The sequence below is a fragment of the Cnephaeus nilssonii genome, assembly GCF_951640355.1.
Source record: "Cnephaeus nilssonii genome assembly, chromosome: 17".
NCBI lineage: Eukaryota > Metazoa > Chordata > Mammalia > Chiroptera > Vespertilionidae > Cnephaeus > Cnephaeus nilssonii.
This window is the reverse complement of record NC_137088.1, coordinates 1,324,216-1,351,804: the sequence shown is the minus strand read 5'-3', so window position 1 is coordinate 1,351,804 and position 27,589 is coordinate 1,324,216. Positions and strand designations below refer to the sequence as shown.

The window sequence follows — 27,589 nt, the reverse complement described above, 5'->3', positions numbered from 1 at the left end:
ACAGAGAGGAAGAGAGAGGGATAGAGAGTTAGAAACATCGATGAGAGAGAAACATCGATCAGCTGCCTCTTGCACACCCCCTACTGGGGATGTGCCCGCAACCAAGGTACATGCCCTTGACCGGAATCGAACCTGGGACCCTTGAGTCCCCAGGCCGACGCTCTATCCACTGAGCCAAACCGGTTTCGGCTATTCACAGCTTTTTTTTTCTTTTTTTTTTTCTTTTTTTTTTAATATATATTTTATTGATTTTTTACAGAGAGGAAGAGAGAGGGATAGAGAGTGAGAAACATCGATCAGCTGCCCCCCGCACAAGCCCCACCGGGGACGCGCCCGCAACCAAGGCACATGCCCTTGACCGGAATCGAACCCGGGACCCCTGAGTCCACAGGCCGACGCTCTATCCACTGAGCCAAACCGGTTTCGGCTATTCACAGCTTTTTTAATTTAAAAAATTTCACACATACAGAAATGAAAGAGTAATATGATGAATACCTGGATACTGTGCACCTAAAGTCAATAAGGCAAAACATTAGCATAATCAGCTGAAACCGGTTTGGCTCAGTGGATAGAGCGTCGGCCTGCGGACTGAAAGGTCCCAGGTTCGATTCCGGTCAGGGGCATGTACCTTGGTTGCGGGCACATCCCCAGTAGGGGGTGTGCAGGAGGCAGCTGATCGATGTTTCTCTCTCATCGATGTTTCTAGCTCTCTATCCCTCTCTCTTCCTCTCTGTAAAAAATCAATAAAATATATATAAAAAAAACATTAGCATAATCCTGAACTTCTCTCTCACATACCTTTTATTCTCTTCATTAACAATTCCTTTAAGTTCTTCTTTCAGAATATGCCCAGTATCCAAATACCCCTCCCCGCCTCCTCTGCTATGCCCCTGATCCGAGCCCAGTATAGAAATGAGCCTTCTCCAGACTGTCTGCTTTCCCCTCGCTCCCTACAGTCTACCCTCACCCAGCCTCACCCGGCACTCAGAGGGCTCCTGTTAACCCAGCAGTCAGGCTGTCACTCCCTTGCTCAAAACACCAGAATGGGTCCCATCCCCTTCAGAAGAGAAGCTGATGTCCTCACAGGGACCAAGTCAGCTTTGTGTGCTACCCTCACCTCCACATCTTGGTCAGCTACTGCCTCTTGCTCTCCCTCACTGCTCCAGCCTCCGAGGCCTCCCTGTGGTTCCTGACAGAACAGGACAGACCATCTCTGGGCTTTTTAAAAAAATATATATTTTATTGATTTTTACAGAGGAAGGGAGAGGGATAGAGTTAGAAACATTGATGAGAGAGAAACATCAATCAGCTTCCTCCTGCACACCCCTACTGGGGATGTGCCCGCAACCAAGGTACATGCCCTTTTCCGGAATCGAACCCGGGACCCTTCAGTCCGCAGGCCGACGCTCTATCCACTGAGCCACACCGGTTAGGGCACATCTCAGGGCTTTTGCAGGTATGGAAGGTCCCTCAACCTCCACGCCCTTTCTCCGGACAGGACGCACTCCCTCACCTTCCCAGGTCTTGAATCCAGCCACCCTCTCAGTGAAACCCTCCCTTACTCACCTCATCCAAGTTGTAAATTACTCTGCCTCCCCCACCTCTAACCCTCTTTCCAGGTTTATGTTTCTCCATCGCACAGCAGTTACCACCATTTGATACACCATGTATTTTTCATTTATTTATCCTTGTGACGGCCTCTAAGCTCCACAAGCGCAGGGACTCCCCGTGCTGCCTCCCGCACTGCGAAGGGCGCCTGGCACACCGCCCAGCGGAACCGATTTCCGCGGAGGGGAAGCCGGGGAGCCCGGAAAAGTCCCGAAAGACTTCCAGGAGTCGGCCCGCCCGCCCGCCCCGCACGCCCGCCCCGCACGCCGGCCGCGGCCACCCCAACGCCCGCAGGCCACGCCCACGTGGGCGGGGCCTCTTCCGGAAGCGGCCCCCGGCGGAAGCCAGGCCGGGCGGCCTCGGCCCGCCTCCCGGTCGGCCCCAGCCTCTGGCCCCGCCCACCCGAAAGTGGGTGAAAGGTCGGCGGAGCCGGAGCGGCGGCGGGGGCGGTGCAGCGAGGCGGCAGGGAACGTCCTGACAGACAGCCGGACCATGACGGACCAGAAGCCCATCAGTCCGCTGAAGAACCTGCTGGCCGGCGGCTTCGGAGGCATGTGCCTGGTGTTCGTGGGGCACCCGCTGGACACGGTCAAGGTGCGGGGCGACGGGGGCGCGGGCGGGAGGCGGGAGGCCGGTGCGGGGCGCGGAGAGCAGCGTCCCCCGCGAGCGCGGCCCGGGGCGGGAAGGGGGCCGTGGGGGCCCCCGGGAGAAGTCTAGGGAACCCCCAATCGCCCCTGAAGGGCTCGGGGAAGCAGTTCCTCGTGCGCAACCGGGCCGCGCAGTGCGCGGTCTCCGGCCGGCCCCGGGCTGGGATTTAAGGCGCGCGGTCCCGCAGCCTCCATGACCTTGCGCCTCCGCTCCGGGCTGCGGAAGGCGAGGCGCCTCCCCGGAGTCCGAGTCCAGCAAACGCGGCCGCAGCCACGGGGCGCTGGGAAAGCCGCTCCGGGAGCGCCACTGCGGAGGCACCGCCCGCGCGGCTGGGGCTGAGCGCCGACCTGGGAACCGGAGGTCGGCGTCGGATTCGGGTCAGGGCCCAGGCCGGCTTGTGGGCCCATCACCAGGGGGGGGCGTGCGGGAGGCAGCCGGTCCCTGATGCTCGCTCATCACTGATGTTTCTCACTCCCTCTCCCTCCCTCTCTGAAACCAATAAAAATATACTTTAAAAAAAAAAGAGGCGCGGTCATTCTAGAGATGCCTTTGGACACATGGCTGTGGGGCAGAGCGCCCCATTACCACCTCCTTCCACCTTTCCCTTCCCGGGGGGCCCTGGCCACCTTCAGCCTGTCACCCCATGTTGGCCCGAGTGGCCCCCTGGGGAAGCGATTATGTCCTCAGTGACTGAGCCCCCCCCCCCAAAGGAAGCCGGGGACAACTGCAGGGCCAGGCCTGCCTCCACAGCGCCCAGGGAGGCAGCCCTGGTCAAACAGGCTTTGGGAAGGAGGCACTCCTCAGGGCTCTGCCCTGGTCTCCCTCCCATCACGCCCGCCTCCTGGGTATTTCTCTGTCTTTCCCTCTCCCACACTCAGCCAGGCCTTACTGGAGGCCAGAGGTCATGCGCTGGGACTTAGCATCCGAGTTTCATCCTAGTTTCTGACCTTAGTTCTGGACGCTCACCTGGAGGAAATTGACAGCTGGTGGCCAGGATGCCCTTGGGGGGAGCAGCTGAGTCTCATGGGGCAGGAAGCCGGTGTAGGGGGCTTATTAGAATTCAGATCCGGCACCTCACAGGGAGATGGCTCTGGGGCACGTCCTGTTGGCAGGTTTGGACAGCTCTTTGCTGCCTTTGACCCAGGAGAGCTGGAGTCATTCTGTGGCAAGACCCGGATTACAGCAACCTGCCTAGCGAGGGCATGTGAGACATGAAAGCTAATGTTTACTCGCCCCTGACCAGGGAGGCTCAGTTGGTTGGAGCATCCAGGCCCGTGCACCAGAGGGTTGTGGGTTCAATTCCTGGTCAGGGCACAAGGCCCAGGTTGCAGAGTTGATCCCCAGGGGAGCGCATTCAGGAGGCAACCAATTTGGTGTTTCTCTCATCGGTGAAAAAATTGGCCCCTCTTCCTACTTAAAAAAAAAAAAAGTTTCAGATATACAGCATCATAATCCAACATCTGTATACACTGCAAAGTGATCACCCCAAAAGTCTAATTACTACCATCACCCTGCAGGTAACTCCCTTTAGCCCCCTGCACCAACTCCCCCTTCCCTCTGGCAACCACCCATCTGTTCGCTGTATCTATGAGTTTGTTTTGGTTTTATTGGTTTTTTAGATTCCACATATAAGTGAAATAATATGGTACTTTTCTTTCTATTTCTGACTTGTTTCACTTAACATTATACTCAAGGTAATTTCGTGTTTTTTCAAATGGCAAAATTTTATTCTTTTTTTTATGACTGAGTAGTCTTCTATTTTATATATATATATATATATTATACATATAACATTTTTTATTTCAGAGAGGAAGGGAGAGGAAGAGAGATAGAAACATCATTTTTTAAAATATATTTTATTGATTTTTTACAGAAAGGAAGGGAGAGGGAGAGTTAGAAACATCAATGAGAGAGAAACATCAATCAGCCGCCTCCTGCACACCTCCTACTGGGGATGTGCCCGCAACGAAGGTACATGCCCTTGATCGGAATCGAACCTGGGACCCTTGAGTCCGCAGACGGATGCTCTATCAACTGAGCCAAACCAGTTAGGGCTAGAAACAACATTGATGAGAGAGATCATTGATCAGCTGCCTCGGGAATGTAGGCCGACGCTCTGTCCACTGAGCCAAACCAGCTAGTGCTACTATTATATATTTTTTTTACCTCTTATTTATCCATTCATCCATCGATATGCACTTAGGTCCCACAATCAGTGCCATTACATTCTGTTTGATAGAAGTGAATCACTGGATCTGGCCCACGGTCAAGGGGACGGGGAATTAGGATTTACCTTTTGAAGGGGAAGAGTATCCAAGAATTAGTGGACATAATTGGAAACCACTAAGGTAAGGATGGGTGAGGACCTGGCCTGGGAGAAGCCTCAGACAGAGAGGGGGAAATACAATAGGATTCTGGAAGCATCTTGAAGGACTACTCCAACAGACTTAGTACTCACGTGATAAGAGCAAGAAGAGCAACAGGAAGCCCTAGCTGGTTTTGCTCAGTGGGTAGAGCGTCGGCCTGCGGACTGAAGGGTCCCAGGTTCAATTCCGGTTAAGGGCACAAGCCTGGGTTTCCGGCTCAATCCCTGGTGGGGGGCGTGCAGGAGGCAGCCAATCAATGATTCTCTCACATCATTGATGTTTCTATCTCTCCCCCTCTCCTTTCCTCTCTGAAATCAATAAAATATTTTTTTTAAAAAAAAGGATGAGGACCAAGAAAAATGAGGTTAAATCCACCTCCCTCCAAAATGCCCTTGTTGAGTACCTTATGCAACTACTAACATGCCACTCCATGTTGGACAGGTGGTGGCTAGAGCTTAGCTTTGCATCAGCTAGTTCCTGGCATGTCACTTGAACTCACTAAATCCAGTCTCATCTAAAAGCTGGGAATACCTATCCCATTGGGTCATTGTGGGATACATTAGGTAAGAAATAAATGGTGCAAGTAAGTGGGTAGAGAACTCAGAGGAACTGTCCCTCTCTCTAAAAGCATGCTACTAATGACTTGTCAGTACAGGGTTTGAATAAACTGGAGGGAAGGTAAGTCTGAATCCAACAGGTTGAAGGAGGCAGTTCTGAATCTGGGAAATGACTGTATTTGAACTTCTGATTGCAGGTCCGACTGCAGACGCAGCCCCCGAGTTTGCCTGGACAGCCTCCCATGTATGCTGGGACCTTTGACTGTTTCCGGAAGACTCTTATGAGAGAGGTATTGTATGTTGGTGCTGGGCAGTCCTACTCGGAGGAACACATTCACAGGGTGGGTTTGTGACTCCCCGGGGTAGGTTGACTCTGTGTCGATCTGCTGAAGGTCTACCCACAGCGGTGCCCCTCTTCCCATGCCCTCCTGCCCTCCTATTGGCATCGCTCTGGAGGCTTTGCGAGTTCCGGTTCCAGTCTTATGTGGATGACTGAAGCATAATTGGAAGGCAGAATTTGGAGCACAGGAAATGAATGAGGAGTGATTGGAGTGGGAGAAAATTGTGCCGAGCCAGCACCGCCAGGCGTGAACCTGAGAGGGGGCAGTAAAGGATTAAAGAAGACAGACAAGAGAATAAAGCTGGGGCTGGGTGGGACGCTGCCCACTGATTAGAGAGACAGTGCCATGGCCTGCAAGCCGAGTCTTTATAGCCAGATTCCACGAGGCAACGTAAGGGCGTGGTCAAGACGTTTACAATGTTCTCACGGTTTCGAATCTTACTCAGTTACATGCACCTGAACTCTATCAAGCCCACATCACTCAGCCTCCTGGGACCACAAGTTCGGACCATAAGGTCAAGCTTACAACCATAGCCTTTGGCTATAATTGTGCTGGGACTTGCACGTGGCTTTGCCATGAGAGGATCCTGCCCTCTCATTAGTCCGAGGCTTGAACCTGTCCAAAGGCTGTAGCCGCTCTCCACAGAAAATACAAATCTGGGTCAATCAGTTTGGTGGGGATCGGTGGCAGAAGTTTAGGAAAGCCTGGAGGGAGTTAGCCAGTCTGAGGAGCAGTGAGAGAGGCCAGCAGCCTTCAGACTCCCAGACAAGCACACTAAATTGGTTTGGGGTTATCGGATTACATGATAATTTTCCAGATACTACTTGGAGTGAAAACATGGGAATTTTTTAAAAAGCTTTATTTATTTATTTTATTATTTTTTAAATATTTTACTTTTGCCCTAGCCAGTTTAGCTCAGTGGATAGAGCATCAGCCTGTGGACTGAAGGGTCCTGAGTTCGATTCCGGACATGGACACATGCCTGGGTTGTTGGCTCAATTCCGGGGTGGGGGGGGGACGGGAGGGCATGCAGGAGGCAGCCTATCAATGATTCTCTCTCATCATTGATGTTTCTATCTCTCTTCCGTTCCCTTCCTCTCTGATATCAATAAAAATATACTTTAAAAAATTTCACTTTTTAAAATCTTTATTGTTGAGAGTATTTTAAAAGTTTTAATTACTAGTGACATTTATATTCACTTCATTAGCACATGTTTATTTTTTTATGTTTTTAATATATTTAATTGATATTTTACAGAGAGGAAGAGAGAGGGATAGAGAGTTAGAAACATCGATGAGAGAGAAACATCGATCAGCTGCCTCTTGCACACCCCCTACTGGGGATGTGCCCGCAACCAAGGTACATGCCCTTGACTGGAATCAAACCTGGGACCCTTGAGTCCGCAGGCCGACGCTCTATCCACTAAGCCAAACCGGTTTCGGCCATTAGCACATGTTTAAAAAGAACTTGTTGAAAACTTTTCTCTTCCTTTGCTTCCTAAAATATAACTATCCTATGAATAAGTGCCCTATGAAACATGTAGAAACGGAGAAGCAGGTGTCACCCAGATAAAGAGGGGGTGCTACTGGTGAGTGGGGACTCGGCCTTGGGGAGAAGTCGTTCCCAGGGCTCATGCAGGTAGGTCTGCTGGGAGTCCTCTGCCCTGTGGAGGAGAGGCCAGCAGCAGCGTTACTGAACAACTGTTTAGTTGGGGGGGGGGGGGGGGGCAATGTGCTGGTTGCCGGGGCCTGGTGAGAATGGCTTGTGTAAACCCCATCCCCTGCAGAGTTGACTAGACTTCCTCACTCCATATTGGCGGGTGTCCCTGGTTTTCGTTGTACCAGACGTGGCTTTCTGCTTTCCGGAGCTGCCAGGTGGAGAGAGGTCTTGGTTGTGCTGCGTGGACCTGTGTGGGGAGCATGGTGGGAGGAAGGCTGGAACTGTCAGGGGGCCTGGGCCTGGCCCCTCAGGACCTGAGCACCCTGCCCAGCCAGGTGGAGAGCCGTGGGCGGGACTTGGAAGGACTTTGTCCCCTGCTGCCCTCTAGCTCCTCCTCCCATTCACCCTTTCCCGTTTCCTGCCTCTCAGTCAGCTTCCAGCCCGTGGTGGCCTTTGACCTTTGCAGGATCCCTGTGTGCCCACGGGTGCCCCTGTGCCCTGTGGCTCTGGAGAGTAGGTGGGTTGTGGACCCCCGTGGCAGCCCCTCTGTTACGCCTGCCACTCTCCACAAGGAGCAACTTTTACATGCTTCGTATTTGTCCTAAAAATTATTTTGTATTAAAGTGATACACGCACTTAGTTTGTTACTGAAAGGCTTATAACAACGCAACAAAGTACCTTCCCCTCACCCTCAAACCCCCGTGCTCCAGGGGCAGCTGCTTGGCGCTCTTGCCGTTGTGCGTGCTGTTCTATGGCGCTATATACACATCTACTGCCATCGTCACACGTTTTTATACGTCTTATCTCCCTATTCTTGGTAGACGATTTTACCTCTTACATTACGAATCCCCTCCTTCTGCCCTGCCCGTATAAATCTATTCTACTTTGTGGTTTAACCCGATGCACTGTTTCACTGTTTTTATGATTGCAGCTATAGATACATATATGCTTCTTTCCTCGGTTAATTGAGTAATGAGCATTCATTTATTGCGCAGCTTTTTGTTTTTCTTGAGGTTGGTTGATCATGAAGTCAGTTTTCAGTTGCTTGTGTCTCTTTCAGTGGCTGTCTCTGCCGCCCGTACCCTAAACCCTGCAATGCCTGTCCGGTTCCCACGCGCCGGGCAGTGAGAATCTGCTGTGGCAGTGTGTGTCCTTTGCTTTGTTTTTCTTGGAAACGAAGCCTCTGGAGCCCTCCCCCCCCCCGTTGTGCTCCCCTGTGGACTGGCTTTTTCCCAGGCGCCCCCCCTCCCCCCCCCCCCGCACCCAGTGCCACCCTGGAAGTCCCTTCGCTCTGCCAGGTCCCCGGCCTTCTCTCCCTGGGTTCACTGCCCTTGTTTGGTTGGGATAGCTGTCTCTCCGTCTTACTGTCTACTGAAAGCTGCTACGTCATTGCTTTCGTACCCAACTATACTCGTAAAAACGGATGTGCAGTCCAACTACTGTTTCTAACAACGAAAATCCCATGTCTTAATGCTTGGAAAAGACAAACATTTCTTCCTCACCCGTGATCTTACCCCAAGGAAGTCACATTCACATTGTACGTCCTGTCCTATAGCCTGCGTTGTTTTCACTTAACCGTCTCTTCATGTTACAATGTGATGTCATGACTGTGTGGCAGTCTGTTTATGGAATTTCTACAATTTGTCTCATTTATCTCCTATTTGGGAGCTTTTTGATTCGTTCCAAGATTTTGGTGCCTTGTAAGTGCCTGATGGTATTGTTATTATTTTACATCTCTGAGTATTTCCTTAGAATACATTTCTGGACAGAATTTCCTGGTAAAAGGGTATGCGACATACTGCCAGATTTTCTTCCAGAATGGATACTGTTTTCCATTTTCTCCAACAGTATAATTGTTTCTCTTTTTAAAAATATTTTATTATTGATTTTGAGAGAGAGAGGAAAGGAGAGGGAGAGAGAGAAGCATTGATGTGGGAGGGACTTTTGTATTTGTTTTTAAAATTAAGTCTTCTGCGTGCTCCCTGTCGGGGATCGAGCCTGCAACTCGGGCATGTGCCCTGCCTGGGACTCCCCGGCAGCCTTTTGGTGCTCGGAATGACACCATCCCACCGAGGCACACTGGCCCGGGCTGAGGACAACTCTTCCTGGTAAATGCGGGGGTTTCTTCCTTTAAGACCTCTCCTTGCTCGGCGGAGAGGGGGGAAGGAAGCCTCCGGGGTAAAGGGCGGGCGTCTGTAACAGCTTCTGCTTCCTTGCAGGGCATCACGGGGCTGTACCGGGGCATGGCTGCCCCCATCATCGGGGTCACCCCCATGTTCGCGGTGTGCTTCTTTGGGTTTGGTTTGGGGAAGAAACTGCAACAGAAACACCCAGAAGACGTCCTCAGGTGAGTGCTCACAGCCTGGGGCACCGGGTGCTGCGCTGCCTGTGGGGACGGGTGAAGGAGAGACCGTGCTGACAGGTGGTGGCTGTCCACGGGCCAGCGCTGCCCTGGAAGGACCACGGGGGGAGCCGCTTACGTGTCCTCTGCCCTGCGAACCAGAAGGGAAGAGGCACCCCTCCTTCCACGCCGGGCTGTCAAATTCCTTCTGTAAAGTAGCGTGGCTCTTACCGGGGACATTTCTGATACAGCCCCTCGGGCGGGTGCTCCCGTGGGGCCGGTGCCCGGAGCAGTGCGGGAGCTGCGGTATGACGCGGCAGCCTTGTTTCCCGTCACCTGGTTGGGAAAGGGAGGTTCCCATTTTTCTTTTTCTTTTTTCTTTTAATATATTTTATTGATTTTTTACAGAGAGGAAGGGAGAGGGATAGAGAGTTAGAAACATCAGTGAGAGAGAAACATCCATCAGCTGCCTCCTGCACACCCCCCCACTGGGTATGTGCCCGCAACCAAGTACATGCCCTTGACCGGAATTGAACCTGGGACCCTTGAGTCTGCAGGCCGATGCTCTATCCACTGAGCCAAACCGGCTAGGGCCCCATTTTTCTTTTACTCCGTTTTTATAACACGGTTATAGTGGCGTCTAACGTTAGTTTCTCTGATAACGTGGAATGAGTTGGTGTTTTTCTCTCCAATAAACTTTAAGAAGTTGGATTTGGGTATGAAGGGGCCGATGAGCCAGCGTTACAGCTCATGCCAGCGGTAGCTCCTGAAAACGGGCTTCTCACGCTGTCCCAGGGCCACGCACCTGACCCAGGGGGTCACGCCAGCACTCTGGCCTGTGGCTGTGTTCCCCTTAGAGCCTGTCAGCACTCAGAGGAACACTCTCCTGCAGAAGCAAAGGTTGACACACCCCACAGCCCTGCCAGTCCCCCCCCCGCCCCCGCAGTGTGTGGCGTTTGAAGGTCGAGGGGAAAGGAGCAGGAGCAGCACCAGGGCCTTGGGGTAGACGCCCAGGAAGGGCCAGCTCTCACAGACGCCCCCCAGAGGGGTGGCAGAAGCAGGGGGGCAAGCAGAGTGTCTACTTGGCACCCTGTGCACACAGACACCCATTCACAGGAAAGTCCCAGTTCCAGGAGGTGGAGGGGAGCCCGGCCTAGGGTCCGGGCGTGCTGGGAGAATGGAGCATGCTGGTCTTCTAAGGGGACGTCTATCTGCCGAGAGGTCTCCCCCCCCCCCCCCCCCCCCCCCCCCCCCCCCGTGGATGCGTGGCCCTGCCTGGGGCGAGTGTGTGGGCAAAGCTGGGCTGTCGAGACTGTTCCTCAGGGCTTGGGCTCCCCTTTGGGTGGAACTGGCCTGAGGCTCAGCTGTCAGAGGCTTGGGGTTAGGTGCGGCCTGAGGCTTAGGCGAGTAAGTGAAGTTCTTCAGCAACATTTGCTCAATTGTGGGGACTCTGTTGAGAGGTTCATTGTAGCTTTAAGTCCCGTTGCCTCTAGCCCAGCCCGGTGTTGCTAATCCCAGGAGGAAAAGATGCCGGAAGTGGCATGACAGCTGTGGGCTACACATGCTGGGACTCCTCCAGACACTCAGTGTGGCTCATTCTGTGGGGCCAGGGTGAGGAGCCGTATCGCTGGCCTCTCGGGGACTGTCCCTGCACAGAGGCCTCAGGACCCATCATGCCTGTCCCGGTACCATCCCTGCCTGCCCTTCCTCAGTCTCCATAGCACATTCCTTAGGACTGGCCAGGCGCCCTCCGCCTGTGGAGGTGGCCACGGCTGCTCTCCCGGCCTTGTGTCCTGCTTGAATCTTGGCTTAGAATGTTCTCAGGCCCTTGGTGCTCCAGAGGAGGTGAGATTGGAGCGGATCTGGGACCGACTGAGATCCAGGTCCTGATTAGTGGCTCCCCCCCCCCCCCCCCCCCCGGCCGCCAGCAACCCTGAGTTTTGTGGATGGGAAAGCAAGGCCCAGAGAGCTGGAGAGTTGTCCATAGTCACAGTGCGTGGCAGGCCCCGGGGGGAAACCGAGTCTCACCACAGAGCTTCTCCCCGCAGGTGAGGCCGCTGCACGGACAGGTGGGCGTCGCATGGCTCCTGACACCGAGGCCCCTGCCCTGGGAGGTGTGGCAGCAGAATACCCCTGGAACTCGGCTTTTGTGCAGAATATGACTTATCTGTGCGGGGCTTTCTGCCCAGGCCAAGGACTTACTTGTTCTTACACAGTCATCCTCTGCTGGGATTGCCTCTGTCCTGGGCAGGTGGTCACAGGCACTTGCCTCTGGTTTTTGTTTTCAATACAGCTACCCCCAACTGTTTGCAGCTGGGATGCTGTCGGGCGTCTTCACCACCGGGATCATGACCCCTGGAGAAAGGATCAAGTGCCTGTTACAGGTGAGGGTGGGATCTGGGTTGGGGGAGGTGGCCAGCTTTTCTATTCAGATACAATATGTGGATGTTTATGTCCTTTCACTTTTTTTTTTTTAATTTATTTCAGAGAGGAAGGGAGAGGGAGAGAGAGTTAGAAATAGCAGTGATGAGAGAGAATCATTGATCGGCTGCCTCCTGCACGCCCCCCACTGGGGATCGAGCCCGAAACCTGGGCATGTGCCCTTGACTGGAATCAAACCCAGGACCCTTCAGTCCGCAGGCCGTCGCTCTATCCGTTGAGCCACACCAGCCAGGCTCAGGTCAGGTGTGCAAACAGTTCAAGGTTTTCAGGAACACGGAAGCCGTCGAGGTAGAACCAGGACAGTGTAACAGAGCAACCACTGTGACATGTCAATCCAGACATGTCGACCCTTTTAGCGTCTACTTTAGGTGCTCTGACAGGCAAGTCCTGTCTCCTCAGAGGTGAAGGCCAGGCTGCTCCTGCCCAGCATCTGGGTCTCCACCCGATGCCCTGAGGCTCAGTGCCCTCAGAGGCTGGCGTGTCCTCCGGCCTGACCCCACGGGACTCCTTTCTTTATTGTTTTCACTTTAAAATATCTTTTTAATGATTTCAGAGAGGAAGGGAGAGAGCAAGAGCGAGCGGGAGAGGATGGGGAAGAGGGAGGGTGGGGAGGAAGAGAGAGAGGAAGGGGGAGAGGGAGAAACATCAGTGATGAGAGAATCACTGCATACCCCCTACGGGGCAAGCCCGCAACCTGGGCATGCGCCCTGACTGGGAATTGAACTGCTGCCTCCTGGTTCGTAGGTTGACACTGAACCACACCGGCCGGCCAGGACTCCGGGTTTTTGTGTGTGTGTGTGTTTTTTTAAACATCAATGTGAGTGCCCTAGCTGGTTTGACTCTGGATAGAGTGTTGGCCTGCAGACTGAAAGGTCCCAGGTTCAATTCTGGTCAGGGGCGCATGCCGGAGTTGCGGGCTTGATCGCAAGTGGGGGGCATGCAGGAGGCAACCAATCAATGATTCTCATCATTGATATTTCTATCTCTCTTTCCCTCTCCCTTCCTCTCTGAAATCAATAAAAATATATTTTAAAATAAATAAATAAACAAACAAACAAACAAACAAACAAACATCAGTGTGAGAGAGAAACATCGATCAGTTGCCTCCCATACCCACAACCTAGGTATGTGCCCTGACCAGGAATGTACAGGAAAACGCTCTAACCAACTGAACCACCAGGCCAGGGCCACACAGAACCTCTTTTAAAAAGCAAATGTCACCACTTTTCCTTGGAATAGCTGAAATAATTTAATACACAGTTCTTGCTGGACAATTTTGATAATGCAGAGAAGCACACACAAAAAACCCACACACGTATTTATCACCCGTGATACTACCCCACTGAGGTAACCACAGTTGCGCTTCTGTGTGAATTCTAGTCTTTTTGGTAAACTTGTATATTAAGTTTGAAATAAAATTGGGATCACCTACTACAATACTTATAACCAACTTTCCCCCCTTGATATACCATATTATTTTTCTGTGATTATTTTTCTCAAGCATAATATTCTGCAACTGATTTCATTATATATGTGGCTGTCATTTACCCAATAATCCCTCACCTGGGGGTGTGACAGATTATATGCTACAGCGAATCTCTCTGCACATGCTCCTGATTGTTTTGATGAATATTAATTGCTTGTATTTTTCCTTGGGAAGTACCTATTTGTGTTCTTTGCTCTTTTTTTTTTTCCTAAATTGATTTATAAGAGCTTTGGACAGATGAAGGTTATTTTTTTCCCCTTTGGGATTAAGGTTATTAATCGCTTATGTGGCCAGTTCTTTTTCCTGGTTTACAGCTGTCATGCCATTTTGTGTATTTTTTAAATTAGGCTTTTGATTTTGAGATAATATAATAGACTCACGTGCAGTTGTGAGAAATAATACAAAGAAAAAACAAGGAAAGAAATAATACATAGAGATCCCTCGTGCCCTTTACCCCGTTTTCTCACAATGGCAACATCTTAAAACTATGGTACAATGTCACAACCAGGGTATTGACATTGATACAGTCACAACATAGAACATTTCCAGCCTGCCACAGTCGGTCCTTCGTGTTACACTCTTATAACCATATCCACTCCTCTCCCCGCTCCAGTCCTTAACCACTCCAGCAACCATTAATCTATACTCTATTTCTATAATTTTGAAATTTCAAGAATGTTATATAAATGGAACCTTACAGTACGTGAACTTTTCTTTTTTAACATGTTTTATTGACTTTAGAGAAGAAGGGAGAAGGAGAGAGAGACAGAAACATCAGTGAAGAGAGAGAACCATTGATCGGTTGCCTCCTGCTTCCCCTACTGGGTATTGAGTCTGCCACCCAGGCATGTGTCCCGACTGGAAATCGACCCCCTGGTTCATGCTCAACCACTGAGCCAAACTGGCTGAGCTCATACTGGCTTTTTAAACTCAGCATGAATTTCTGGGGATTCATTCATATTGTTGATGTATGAGTAATTCATTCCTTTTAAGGAGTTCATGGTGTGGATGAACCACAATATGTTTGGCATGGATGAACCACAACATGTTTAACTTTTTATCCATTGAAGGACATCTGAGTTGTTTCCAGTTTTTGGCTATTATGAATAAAGATGCTATAAACATTTATATACAGAGATTTTTCTGAGAAAATAAACCTTCATTTCTCTGGGCTAAATGCCCAGTAGTACAGTTACTGGATCATATGGTAGCTGCATGTTTAGTTTTTTAAAGAAACTGCCGAACTGTTCTGGGGCTGTACCATTTTTTCCCACCGGCAGTGTGTGAGTGATCCAGTTTCTCGCATCCTCACCAGCATCTGGTGTTCTCACTGTTTTAATTTTAGCCGTTCTGACTGGTGTGTAGGGGTAGCTCTTTTTAATTTGCATTTCCCTAATAGCGGAAGATGTTGAACTCTTTTTATGTGCTATTTGCTCCCTGTATTTCCTATTTGGTGAAATGTCTGTTCATATATTTTGCCCATTTTCTAATTGGATTATTTTTATATTATTGAGTTTTGACAGTCCTTTATTCTAGATAATAATGTTTTGTTAGAAATGTGGCTTATAAATATTTTCTCCCAGTCTATAGTTTCTTTGTTATTTTTAGAAAAATTGACATCTTTCTTTTTTCCCCAGTTTTTTTTATTTCAAGAAAAACGATCTTAACTATAATAATGTTACATGCAACAAACATTAATATCTCAAGAAAAATGATTTTAAATATGATAATGTTACATGCAATAAACACCAATTATTCAAGAAAGATGATCCTACATATAAAAATATTACATGCAATACATTAATATTTCAGGAATAAAAGGATTTTAAGTATAATAATATTACCAAAACTATACCAACATAGTATAATATCACAAAAGTTGAAGGAAATATTAAAAATCTGCAAATAACAGGATTACTTCTATTAGATTCTAGAATATCCCTCCCCCCAGCGCTATTTTTGCTCATCAGTTTATGTTGTTCATTATATTCCATAAATGAGTGAGATCATACGATATTTATCTTTCTCTGACTGGCTTATTTCGCTTAGCATGATGCTTTTAAAGTCTATTTTGTGGGATATGAGTATTGCTACTCCAGCTTTTTTTCTTTTCCATTTGCATGGAAAATTTTCCCCATCCCTTCACTTTCACCCTGTGTGTGTCTTTGGTTTTGAGGTGGGTCTCTTGTAGGCAGCTTGGGGCTGTCGTTCTCTCAGGTCATTGCTGGGTTACACCCTGCCTGCCCTCGGGCTCTTGGCTCTTAGGCGCTGGGTCCCTGGGACGGGGATGGGGACTGCTCCTGGCCCGCCCCTGGCTCTGCACAGGACCTCCAGCTCTTCACTTAGAGACCTCTGAATGCCGCTCCCCTTCACCTTTTCTTAACCAGGCTTCACCATCGGTCCGGTCTGGGCATGGAGTTGTGCCCAGTGGACGTTTGTGGAAATAGACTAAGTCAGTGGTCGGCAAACTCATTAGTCAACGGAGCCAAATATCAACAGTACAACGACTGAAATTTCTTTTGAGAGCCAAATTTTTTAAACTTAAACTATATAGGTAGGTACATTTGTCATTAACTTAATTAGGGTACTCCTAAGCTGGCCATTGCTAAAAACTCAAGGGGCCAAAGAGCCGCATGTGGCTCGCGAGCCGCAGTTTGCCGACCACTGGACTAAGTGAATTTGTCTCCTCCCGTCTAGATCTTCCAACTCACTGGATTGGGAATGCTTTTGTACTTGGGGGAGTTCTTCACTTTTTCCCAGCCTCTCTGTTGGTTTTTTCTAGTCAGTGCGTGTACATTTGGTGATCTTTTCACCTGGCCGTATTTCATAGTGACGCGCACCAATATTGTACCTTCCACATGACTGTTGTTTTGACCGTCGCCTTCTGTTGGTCCCATGGCACTGACCACGTCCTCCCGCACTCTGCCGTCCTCGGTAACCTGCCGCGTCTGCTCGCTGGGAGGCTCCTGCTGACCTGCTGCCTCCCTGCTCCCCTCAGATCCAGGCTTCTTCCGGGGAAACCAAGTACACTGGCGCCCTGGACTGTGCGAAAAAGGTGTACCAGGAGTCCGGGATCCGAGGCATCTACAAGGGGACTGTGCTGACCCTCATGCGAGGTAAGCCTTGAGGCCCCCCCCGAGGTCACCTTGGGGCCCACCTGAGGAGGACCGCCATATTAGCCTTGGCACCATAGTGCCACAGCGCTGACGAGGCTGGGACTGTGTGTGGTGCTAGGCAGTCGCACCTCCGGCCAACATGGACACACATAAAGATGGGGGACCGTCCATCCTTCTGCTGGGCTGCCCCTCGAGGGTCGAAGTCATGACAGAGACAGTTGGAGGGGAGTGGCAAGTAGGTAGAAATTGTGGCTGGAGGGATGAGTGGGAAGAAAGAGTGACTTCGGAATATTGGGCGCTTTCCCTGTTTTTGTGGGGGGGTTTTTTGTTTGTTTGTTTTGTTTTTTTAAAATATATTTTATTGATTTTTTACCGAGAGGAAGAGAGAGGGATAGAGAGCTAGAAACATCGACGAGAGAGAAACATGGATCAGCTGCCTCCTGCACACTCCCTATTGGGGATGTGCCCGCAACCAAGGTACATGCCCTTGACCGGAATCAAACCTGGGACCCTTGAGTCCACAGGCTGATGCTCTATCCACTGAGCCACACCGGTTTCAGCTTTGTGGGGGTTTTTTAATACATTTTTTAAATATATATATTTTTATTGATTTCAAAGAGGAAGGGAGAGAGAAACATCAATGATGGGAGAGAATCATTGATTGGCCGCCTCCTGCACGCCTCCTATTGGGGATCGAGCCTGCAACCCAGGCATGTGCCCTTGAACCTGGGACCCTTCAGTCCGCAGGCCGATGCTCTACCCACTGAGCCGCACCGGCTCAGGCTCTCCCTGGTTCGGAGAGGCAGTAGGAGAGGCAGAGATGGTCCACCCTGTCCTGAGCTGTAGCTCGGAGGAAGGCCGGAGGCTGGGTGCGGTTATAACTGCTTGGAGTGGGCATGTCTGTAGGGACCACGCGGAGGGACTTTGAACATGAAGTGATGTCATGTGTGTTTACACTCACTCACCAGCACTTGCCCCAGAGCAGCATCTGGCCCTGCATCGCGATTACTGCAGATAGGGTGTGCTCTGAGGGACTTCCCAGGAACCCTGAAGGATGTGCCACGCTCGGCTCTGCTAAGTTCAGGAAATCCGTGGGGATTTACATCGTTTAACTCACACCTCTCTTGCCACTGACAGATGTTCCAGCCAGTGGGATGTATTTCATGACATATGAATGGCTGAAAAATATCTTAACTCCAGAGGGAAAGAGGTGAGCAGACCAGGACAGCTTGAAGCCGCTTTGTTCCGGGTGGGCAGGCTGCCCTGCCGTGCGTGGGTCCGGAGGCAGGAGTGGCGCTTGCTTCTGGCTGCATGCCCCCGTTCCTCTCGTGGCTGCTGAGGCCCAGCTGACCCCTCTCTCGCTCTGTGCCTCACCCAGCCGGTCAAGTATTGGAAACAAGTGCATGAACCCTCCTCCAGGGCGCCGCTGCAGGCCCCGGGAGCCCTGGCCTTGGCCCTCCTCGCTCCGCTCCGGCCGGTCCCTCCCTCGCTGTCTGCGCAGGAGGGGCGGTCAGCGTGCCGCTCACAGCCCGTGTCTGACTCTGCTTGGTCTGCAGCGTCAGTGACCTCAGCGTGCCTCGGATCCTGGTGGCTGGGGGCGTCGCAGGGATCTTCAACTGGGTTGTGGCGATCCCCCCGGACGTGCTGAAGTCCCGCTTCCAGACTGGTTAGTGGAGGGCAGAGGGGTGGGTGGGGCGGGGTGGGTCCTGGGACTGGCTGCCCCTGGGGTGCAGAGCCTTAGGCCTGAGGGTCACTCCCTCTCCACAGCACACCCAGCACCCGTCTGACCAGCACGCTCCCTGCAGTCACTTGCGCCCTAGAACCCCAGGCTCGTTTTCTTGTCGGCCTGAACCCAAAGGAGTGAGATAAGGAGTCGAATCAACTCTCCTTCCCTGGACCGGAGCAGGAGGCCGTTTCTCTGTCCCCTCCTCTCCTCCCCCTCGGCACCAGCGCTCCAGACATTCGTGTCTGTCTGTCCCAAGCTGAGCTGAGCTGAGCTGTCTGTGGCCTGGTCCCAGATGTGACCCCGCAGGACGGCCTGAGTGCGAGACTGTCCTCAGGGGTCACCATGTCAGGCCAGGAAGCTCCCGAAGACTTAACAGTCGGGTTCTGCCCACAGCACCTCCTGGGAAATACCCCAATGGTTTCCGAGACGTGCTGAGGGAGCTGGTCCAGAACGAAGGGGTCACGTCCTTGTACAAGGGGTTCAACGCCGTGATGATCCGAGCCTTCCCAGCCAACGCGGTGAGTGGCGCGGGCTGTGCTCTCCCTGTGGGGTTCAGAACAGGGCCCCGGGGGGCGACCTTTGCCTGCTCCTGGGATTGGATTGGGGGCTTGGTTTTCCCAAAACCCCACCCTCAGCCAGAGCCTTCTAATTGGCTTCCTTTCCTGAGGATGCAGGAAGAATTGCCTTTGAGATTCTCTGAGGTGAGCGGCTTTGCTTACCCGGCCTGGCCAGCACAGGGGCCGCTGTGGACATGCGCTGTCTTCCCCTCTCGGGGATGAGAAGGCACACCTTGAGCCCCTGACCGGGTGGGAGTGCGGTTAGGGAAGGTCTGGGCCTGCCGGGGCCGGCCCAGCGTGCTGCTGGGGTCTGAGTGGTCACAACTCTCGCTCGCTCTTCTCTTCTCCCAAACCCTCCCCAGGCCTGTTTCCTTGGCTTTGAAGTCGCCATGAAGTTCCTTAATTGGATCACCCCCAACTTGTGAGGCTGAAGGCTGCTCGAGGCTCCTGGATGCTGGAAACTTCCCGAAGAGGAGCGGTGGGCAGGACGAGGCCGTCCTGAAGGGGGCGGGGGGAGAGGTCAGAGCTCTGTGCAGGGACTTGCTGAGACCGACCGTGTGCCTTAATGACATCCTCCACCTGGTGTGCCGTTTGAAACTTGAAGTCGCTCTTGCCAGTTTAAGGGATCTCAGGAGGATTTTGAGACGGGGTCAGGAGCTTCTAGACCGGATACCCCTGTGGCCAGAGTGCTGTCCCCGGATTGGCTGACTGCTGGCCCTACGTACCCCAAACACTGGTCTCAAAGGAGGACCTCTCAGCCTTTCCCTGGAGGCACCTGCATGTTTACAGCCAGCTGGCCAGGAGCCGGGTCTCCTTTCATCCCTAGCCAGGAACCCCCACCAGATGTCAGGGTGTCAGCCCATCTGACATGCGGGGGGGTGGGGGGGTGGGGGGGTGGACTTGAGACCCGTGTCTGTCAGCCGAGTGGAATGAGCACGTGTGCAGGGCCAGGTAGCCTGCGGCGGGGGGACATTGGTGTTTAGGATGCTAGTGATCAAAGGTGAACGAGTAGTCTACTTTCTCAGGTAGAGAGCTTTCCTTCCTCCACAGTGAGGCGTTTGGGGGTGAAGTCCCAGCCTGCTGGGGTGAGGGAGAACGCCCACGGTGTAGGAAGGCTCTCCTTGCACACTCTTTTCCCGTGAGAGCCCCCTATTTTAACAGGAAACAATAAAACGTTGTTTTTCATTTTTGCGTGGCGTGAGACTTTTCTCTTTTGATTCTGGGTCATTTCAGCAGGCAGCCCGTGCCTTGGTAGAGGCTGTCAGGGACCCAGTGTCCCTCCCTGGCTGCTTCAGGCTCCAGCCGGAGGAAGAGGGAAGTTTTGGCCAGGCCCAGCCTTCCCTGACTGCTGCAGCCCCAGCTGCTAGAGGTAGAGTGGTGGTGGGGGGGGGGCGGGAGGGGGCCTGGATTGGTAACTGTTCTCATAACCCTCAGTGCAAGCCTGGCGTGCCGGCCCCACAGGCCCAGCCTGCAGCTTCTCCGTCATTCCTCAGCCTCTCCCCACTCGGCCGCCTGGGTGTCTGAGCGAACAGACGGAGAGTCAATTGTTCTCAGAGGCCAAAAGCAGTCCTGAGTTTTATTTATTTACTAGAAGCCCGGTGCACGAAATTCGTGCATGGGGGCGGGGGTGTCCCTCAGCCCAGCCTGCACCCTTTCCAATCTGGGACTCCTTGAGGGATGTCTGACCGCCCAGGATCAGGCCTAAATGGGCGGTCAGAAATCCCTGTCACAATCCAGGACTGCTGGCTCCCAACTGCCCTCCCCTGCAGGCCTGGTCCCCCACAACTGCTCTCCCCTGCAGGCCTGCCCCCCCAACTGCCCTCCCCTGCAGGCCTGGTCCCCCCCAACTGCCCTACCCTGCAGGCCTGGGTCCCCCCCGACTGTCCTCCACTGCAGGCCTGGTCCCTCCCCCCCCAACTGCCCTCCCCTGCAGGCCTGCCCCCCCCAACTGCCCTCCTCTGCTGGCCTGGTCACCCCTAACTTCCCACAACTGCCCTCCCCTGCAGGCCACCTTGTGGTGGCCATCTTGTGGTGGCCATCTTGTGTCCACATGGGGGCAGCCATCTGTGACCACATGGGGGCGGCCATCTTGTGTCTTGGTGTGATGGTCAATTTGCATATTACTCTTTTATTAGAAAGGATTTATTTTAACCCTCACCTGAGGATAATTTTCCATTGATTTTTAGAGAGAGAGAAAGATGGGGAGAAACATCGATGTGAGAGAAACACATCGATTGGTTGCCCCCAGCACAAGCCCTGACTATGGCCTGGGCCGGGGAGGAGCCTGCAACCATGGTATGTGCCCTTGACTGGAATCGAACCAGAGACCCTTCAGTCCGCAGGCCGAGGCGGACGCTCCGTCCACCGAGCCAAACTGGCCAGGGCCCGTCCTGAGTTTTCGTGTGGCTCTGGGTTGCTGTGTGATCTGAAGTCACCAGCCTGGCTTTCGGCCATGGGCTGAGGAGGACGCCCAGGTGCTGCCCGGAGGTGAGGGAGTTGGAGAGTCACAGCGCGTCTGTCCCTGCCCCTGAGGCTGAGGCTGAGGCTGAGGCTGGGAGCCGGGCGTCGCTGGCACCGGCCCATCTGGCAGTCAGTCCGGTGGCACTGGCACTTCCCTTCTCGCCGCAGCTTCCCAGAGACCCTTGGACTTTGGCTTCAGAGCCACCATTCTGTGTCAACGGGAGAGTGGGCCGGGATCATGCCCACCTGGCGCTGGGCGTGGCCTACCTGGCAGGAAGCTGAGGGTTTGGGGGTTTAAGGAAGGAGGCTTTCTTCCTGGGAAGACATTTCTGGGTGACCAGATAGGAATGATGGAGCGTCAAGTCAAAAAAACAACATTTTTTAGAGATGAAAATTATGCGCCGTCTGCCTGGGAAGGTTAACGCGGTGTTAAGCTGCCCCGCCCACGCTGCAGGATGTCTGTGCCATCGCTTCAGCTTGGAGATGCCCACATGTGTGTCCCCCAAGCTCTCAGCCCACCCAGGGTGTTGTTGGTAGTGGTTTTTTATTTTATTTTTTTAAGTTTTTTTTTTTAGCTTTATTTATTTTTTAAAATATTTTTATTTATTTCAGAGAAGAAGGGAGAGAGAGAGAGAGAGAGAAACATCAATGATGAGAGAAAATCATTGGCTGCCTCCTGCACACCCCGCACTGGGGTTCAAGCCCACAACCTGGGCATGCACCCCGACCAAGAATCCAACTGTGACCTCCTGGTTTATAGGTCAAAGCTGAACCACTGAGCCCGGAGCCGGGCCCACCCAGGTTTTGAGGGAGTCCAGGGCCTGGGCTTTTGCTGCATTTGCATTCCGGTGAGATGCCAGCCATTCCCACGGCTCAGGGTCACCGGCAGCCCGTGCTTCTGGTCCTTTGCCCTTTGGAACAGCTTCTGTTTTAAAGTGGAATGCTTGCTTCCGTGATGTTAGTGGTGGTAGATTCTTCTCCTCTGGGTCTTCCACAGCCAGTCAGTCCAATGGGGAAGCCCTGCAGGCGTGTTTGTGAAGGGAGCGGAGCCGATGGGAGGGACTCCCTGGAGGGCACTTCCTCTCTGTGATGCACTTTGAAATGCCACCTGTTGGGATATCGCTCCTTCCCCCGCCCCCCATGGAGGTGAGAGTGGGGGAGAGATTGGGGCCCTCCACGGTGATTTCTCTGTCACAGACGGCCTTAAGCAGAAGCCAGACAGTGTTTCTTAAAACAGCCGCCGGGGACAGCAGCCTCACCCGGGCCCAAAGCCGAGTGTAACTGGGTCAGAGGTGAAGGGCAGCGCAGGGCCTGCAACAGCAGCTCCTAGAAGCCACAGCCGCACCATTTCTGCCGGAGGTCATACCAGCGCTGCCCACAGTTCTTTCCCACGGCTCTTTTTTTTTTTTTTTTTATGTATTTTTATTGATTTCAGAGAGGAAGGGAGAGGAAGAGAGATAAACATCAATGATGAGAGAATCATTGATCAGCTGCCTCCTGCGCACCACCTACTGGGGACGGAGCCCGCACAACCCGGGCATGTGCCCTTGACCGGAATCCAATTTGGGACCCCTCAGTCCGTAGGCTCCATCCACTGAGCCAAGCCGGCTAGGGCTCCCACGGTTCTTTTGAGGCTAGAACCCCCTCTGCCCTTCCTAACCTCCTCAGGGGTTCACTCTCATCTCTCTATCCCCATCTAACTCAGTGTTGAATGGGTGGGGATTTTTACCCCCCACTTTCAGATGTGGAAGGCAGAGCTCAGACAGGGAAAACGGGTCTGCCAAGAGCAAGCTGGTAACAGAGTGGAGATCCCAGAGGGGTGGCTGGTACCCACAGGCCTGAGGAGAGGCTGTCCAAGGGGCCTGGCTGCACGCAGGGTCAGCGCCCCGTCCACCGGCCAGTGAGGCGGCAGGCTGACACCGGGGTCCCACAGGCACTGGGAAGGCCCCAGGGCCAGGCCTCCCCAAGGGCTCCCTTTTCTGCCTCCTCTGCCCGGGCCTGTGGCTCTCCAGCCAGGCTCTCCCTTGCTTCCCAGGTCCTGTCCTTGCCCTGAGGTGTCTCAGAGGCAGACTGTCCACCGCAGAGACTGGCACTTTCTTGGGACATTGTCCTCGGAGGGGGGTAGCACACAGGTGTAGAAATAGGTGACCCAGGAATTGACCACTCCCTGGAGCAGGACACTAGTTAAGATAGACCCGACTTTCCCGGCCGGTGTGGCTCTGTGGTTGAACGTCGACCTAGGAACCAGGAGATCACGGTTCGATTCCCAATCAGGGCACAGGCCTGGGTTGCAGGCTCCATCCTCAGGAGGGGGCGTGCAGGAGGCAGCCAGTCCATGATTCTCTCTCATCATTGATCTTTCTCTCTCTCTCTCCCTCTCCCTTCCTCTCTGAGATCAATAAAAATGTATTTGAAAGAAAAACAAAAACAGATTTCCTAGACCTGACGAAGGCAGTGGCTCCACGGAGGAGGAACTGTGGGCGCTGAACAGGGGAGAGCAAACAGCCCTCTCCCCAATCCCTCCTGCCCCCTGGGCTCAGGACACTTCCGAGACAAAACAGAAACGAAGGGTAGTAGATACTCGATGATCTTGGAGGACTGGGCCAGGGGGGCTGGCATGCAGAGGCTGTCAGATGAGCAACAGGACCCAGGAGGTGAGTGCAGGACGAGTGGCTGAGAGAAGTGGCCCCTTTGGACAGAGAGGAAGGAGGTGTTCCTGCTGGGGCTGAGTCGTCGTCGTCGTCCCCCCCCCCCCCCCAATAGAAGGCAGAGAGGACAGAAGGTGTGTAGATTGGGGGGTCTGGGCCAACGCAGGCCTCCATAGGAGTCGGGGGGAGTTTGGGCATCTCTTCTTCCCGGAAAGAAAGAAAAAACATTCTAAATAAGAAGCCTCTCAAGAGTACACGAAACTCACTGTTTCGTCGGAAACAGTAGCTGGTACCCGACCCATGCTCATTTTCCCCAGACTCTCAGCTCCGGGGCTCCACGTGCCGGCTCCGTGTCCACAGCTGTAAACATCTCTGAGAACTGGTCCCATCGTGTCCATGGCTGCCTGTGGCTGGTGTGTGGCGGTCTGTGCAAGACGTTGGCTGCCTGCTGGGAAGTGAGTAGGTTTGGAGTCCAGCTCCTGTTAGGGCTCTGGGGGCCTCCTCTTCCCTACCAGGTGCCCTATATTTCTCTTGCTTTGTGGGGCTTCTCCTCCTGGCCTTTTCCCACCCACCATCACTTGCAGCTGTTCTGGGTTCCTAGCTACCTGTGATTTTTTTTTGGTTGTCATGGTAACCCCCCCGGTGCAGCTGCACGGGCTTGAATGAAGGCAGGCCTAGGAGGGGAAGGGTCAGGGTGCAAGCTGTGGGGCTCAGGCCCCTCTGGTATTTCTTTTACTCCAGTGCCCTCTTCTTTGGCCAACTCAACTGGGCATTCATGAGGACCCTTGGGACTCGGCGTCCTCCTGAAGGGTTCCCAGGAGGGACAGAGGATCCCTGCTCGGGGGACCAGGAGGGACAGAGGATCCCTGCTCGGGGGACCAGGAGGGACAGAGGATCCCTGCTCGGGGCACCAGGTGCTGAGGGAGGGGAACCAAGTCGGCCTGGAGGCTGGCTGTCTATGGTGACTCTGAGGCTAGTCTGTGGAGACAGGTCAGCAGCTTCATTCCCGCCGGGTCCACGGATGCCTCTGAATGCCATGTTTGCTCGATGGATGGACGGGTGGACGGCCAAGCTGCAGAACAGCTGAGAACAAGCCAGGCGAGCCAGCCTGCTTCTGGCTGAGGCTGATGGTGTTGCTTAGAGCAACTCGCTGGACCCGCCCCCACCCAGCTCCTCAGCCCTGGGGCAGCCGCCCTGTACCCTAGTTTGTAATTGAGGTCAGAGTCCTAACTGCAGATGCCTGTCCCCCTTGAAAACATATAAAACCTGACAAATGAGCAGCCAGGGAGTGGCGTTGTGATTTTGCCTTTGCGCAGGGTGGGTTGTAGGACTGTTTGGAGCGGGGGCAACGCCTCAGGTGTGGCCGAGCGGTGGGAGTCCGCCCAGGTGTTCTGGGTGCGGGCTGACTCCTGGCCGGCTGGGAAAGGCTGGGCTTCCCAGCAGCAGAGAAGAGTGGAGGAACCCTGCCCGCAGCCTCTCACTGCCTGTCCCTAGTGAAGCCTTCAGAACCCGAGATCAGCACAACCCTGACGCAAAGGACCCCAATTCTGAGGCTGAGCTCAGGAGAGCCGTGGAATTGGCTCTGCTTGCTGTGTGGGAATGTGTCCGTCACTCGTTCCGTAACCCTTCTCCAAGAGTGCAGTCAGGGCCCAGCGAGCAACCAGTTGGACACTACCCCTCCCCCCACAACGCTGATGATCTAAGACTCCTTCCAGGGGTCAAGCAACTTGACCGGGGAGACTGTGCTGTTGGGAGCCACGGGCCTGCCTGGTCCGGAGCTGGCGTGGCGGCTGCCTCCGCAGCACTGAGCGTCTGGGTGTGCCGAGCAGAAGTGAGGAGTCCTCCTGAGGATTTTAATGAATACTGAGCAGTTACTAGGCGGAGCTTAACCATCCCAAAGCAAACGCCTTTCAGGTTCCCAAGCCTGCGGCTAGTTGCTTTCTGGTGGGGCCTGGCAAAGAGGGACCTTTGGTCGGTGCCTAGGCTGTGGCATGGACATCCCAGGAACGTCTTCACCTTTTCCTCTTCACTTCCAACCTGGTGTGGCCGCACGGGGGCTACTTGGGCAATCGACGGACCCCTTCCGTTTGCCTGTGTGCCCACCCCGGAGGCAGAGGGTGACACTGCCTTCTGGTCTGCTCAGCACCAAGCAGCGCTGGCCCGGGGCCCAGGGCGGCGTGTGGAGAAAGGACAGCAGACCCGGTCCTGGGAGCCCTGGTGGGAGTGCTCAAGAGGAAGAACAGGCACAGGTCGTTCCTGCAGGGCCTCATCCCCTCTTTCAAGGCTCGTGTTTGGCCTCCCAGGCTCCTTTGTCTGCCCGTGGCTCCCACATTTCTAGATTATTGAAACTTCTATCACAGCCCTAGCCAGTGTGGCTCAGTGGATCGAGCATCTGCCCGCAGACTGAAGAGTCCTGGGTTCAATTCTGGTCAAGGGCACGTACCTTGGTTGCAGGTTCCCCGGTCTGGTCAGGGTGCATGCAGGAGGCAATCAATTGATGTGTCTCTGTCACATCGATGTTTCTGTCTCTCCCTCTCTAAAAATCAATGGAAAAATATCCTCGGTTGAGGATTAACTAACTAACTAACTAGAAACTCCTACTATGTACAAGGCCTCCCCTGTTTGACATCTCCCCTGCCAGACACCTGAGGGTGCTGTGGTCCACCCATGATTCCATCCAAAGGCCAGGGTGAGCCCGACTCTGCCAGGCCTTTGCCCTCACTGTCTGCCATTCTCAGGTGGCTTTCCTCCAGATCCTAAATCAGATCCTGCCCAAGCCTTGGAGTCAGCTTGAATGTCACCCCCTAAAGTGGGGCCCCTAGCTCTCCACCAAACCAGACCCACACTGAGGTGGCTATGTGTCCCCTGGGCTGTGTCCCCGGCCCTTAGTAAGTGCTGTCAAACAGGAGGCGCTTAACGCCTTACAAGAATAGGGTCCTGGGTTCGGTTCTGGCCTGGGCACATGCCCGGTCGTGGGATTGGTCTCCAGTGGGGGGCGTGCAGGAGGCAGCCAATCAGTGATTCTCTCTCATCATTGATGTTTCTGCCTCTCTCTCTCCCTCTCCTTCCTCTCTGAAATCAATAAAAATATTTTTTAAAGTTAATAGAGTATTAAAAACAAAAAGAAGTATTAAAAAAAAAAAGAAAGAAAAAGGAAGGAAGGAAGGAAGGAAAGAAAGAGAAAAAGAAAAAAAGAAAAAGAAAGGGCTTGCCCTAACCGGTTTGGCTCAGTGGATAGAGCGTCGGCCTGTGGACTCAAGGGTCCCAGGTTCGATTCCGGTCAAGGGCATGTACCTTGGTTGCGGGCACATCCCCAGTGGGGGGTGTGCAGGAGGCAGCTGATGGATGTTTCTCTCTCATCGGTGTTTCTAACTCTATCCCTCTCCTTTCCTCCCTGTAAAAAATCACATTAAAAAAAAAAGAGAGAGAGCCTTAGGACTAATTACATGGGAGGCGCTAACTACTCTATGTAGCCACTAGACTAGAGACCATTCATTCATTCTGCGCCGCCACGGGACGGACCAGGCTGGGCGGCGCACGCGCACGCGCACACAGGGCTCGCGCTCGGCGGGGGCGCGCTCGGCGGGGGGCGCGCACGCTCGCGGCCGCGTGCGTCACAACCCGGCCCGGCCC

The 27,589-nt window shown here is 53.3% G+C and overlaps 1 protein-coding gene across 1 annotated transcript; it reads left to right on the top strand.

The window, feature by feature from the left end:
- The first annotated feature begins 2,033 nt into the window (after window positions 1-2,033).
- On the top strand, window positions 2,034-19,992 carry SLC25A20 (solute carrier family 25 member 20). The gene is made up of 9 exons (XM_079794951.1): window positions 2,034-2,202; window positions 5,377-5,469; window positions 9,400-9,527; window positions 11,815-11,905; window positions 16,448-16,565; window positions 17,703-17,775; window positions 18,122-18,231; window positions 18,685-18,809; window positions 19,211-19,992. The coding sequence occupies exons 1-9, from the start codon at window positions 2,101-2,103 to the stop codon at window positions 19,271-19,273; spliced, it is 903 nt and encodes a 300-aa protein (XP_079651077.1). The 5' UTR covers window positions 2,034-2,100; the 3' UTR covers window positions 19,274-19,992.
- Window positions 19,993-27,589: the final 7,597 nt, after the last annotated feature.

Bases quoted from the DNA above. Each gene is read 5' to 3' on its own strand.
- SLC25A20 (XM_079794951.1), top strand. From the start codon at position 2,101: ATGACGGACCAGAAGCCCATCAGTCCGCTGAAGAACCTGCTGGCCGGC. The intron at 16,566-17,702 runs GTAAGCCTTGAG...TGCCACTGACAG, and splicing joins TGTGCTGACCCTCATGCGAG to ATGTTCCAGCCAGTGGGATG. The intron at 17,776-18,121 runs GTGAGCAGACCA...CTTGGTCTGCAG, and splicing joins TTAACTCCAGAGGGAAAGAG to CGTCAGTGACCTCAGCGTGC.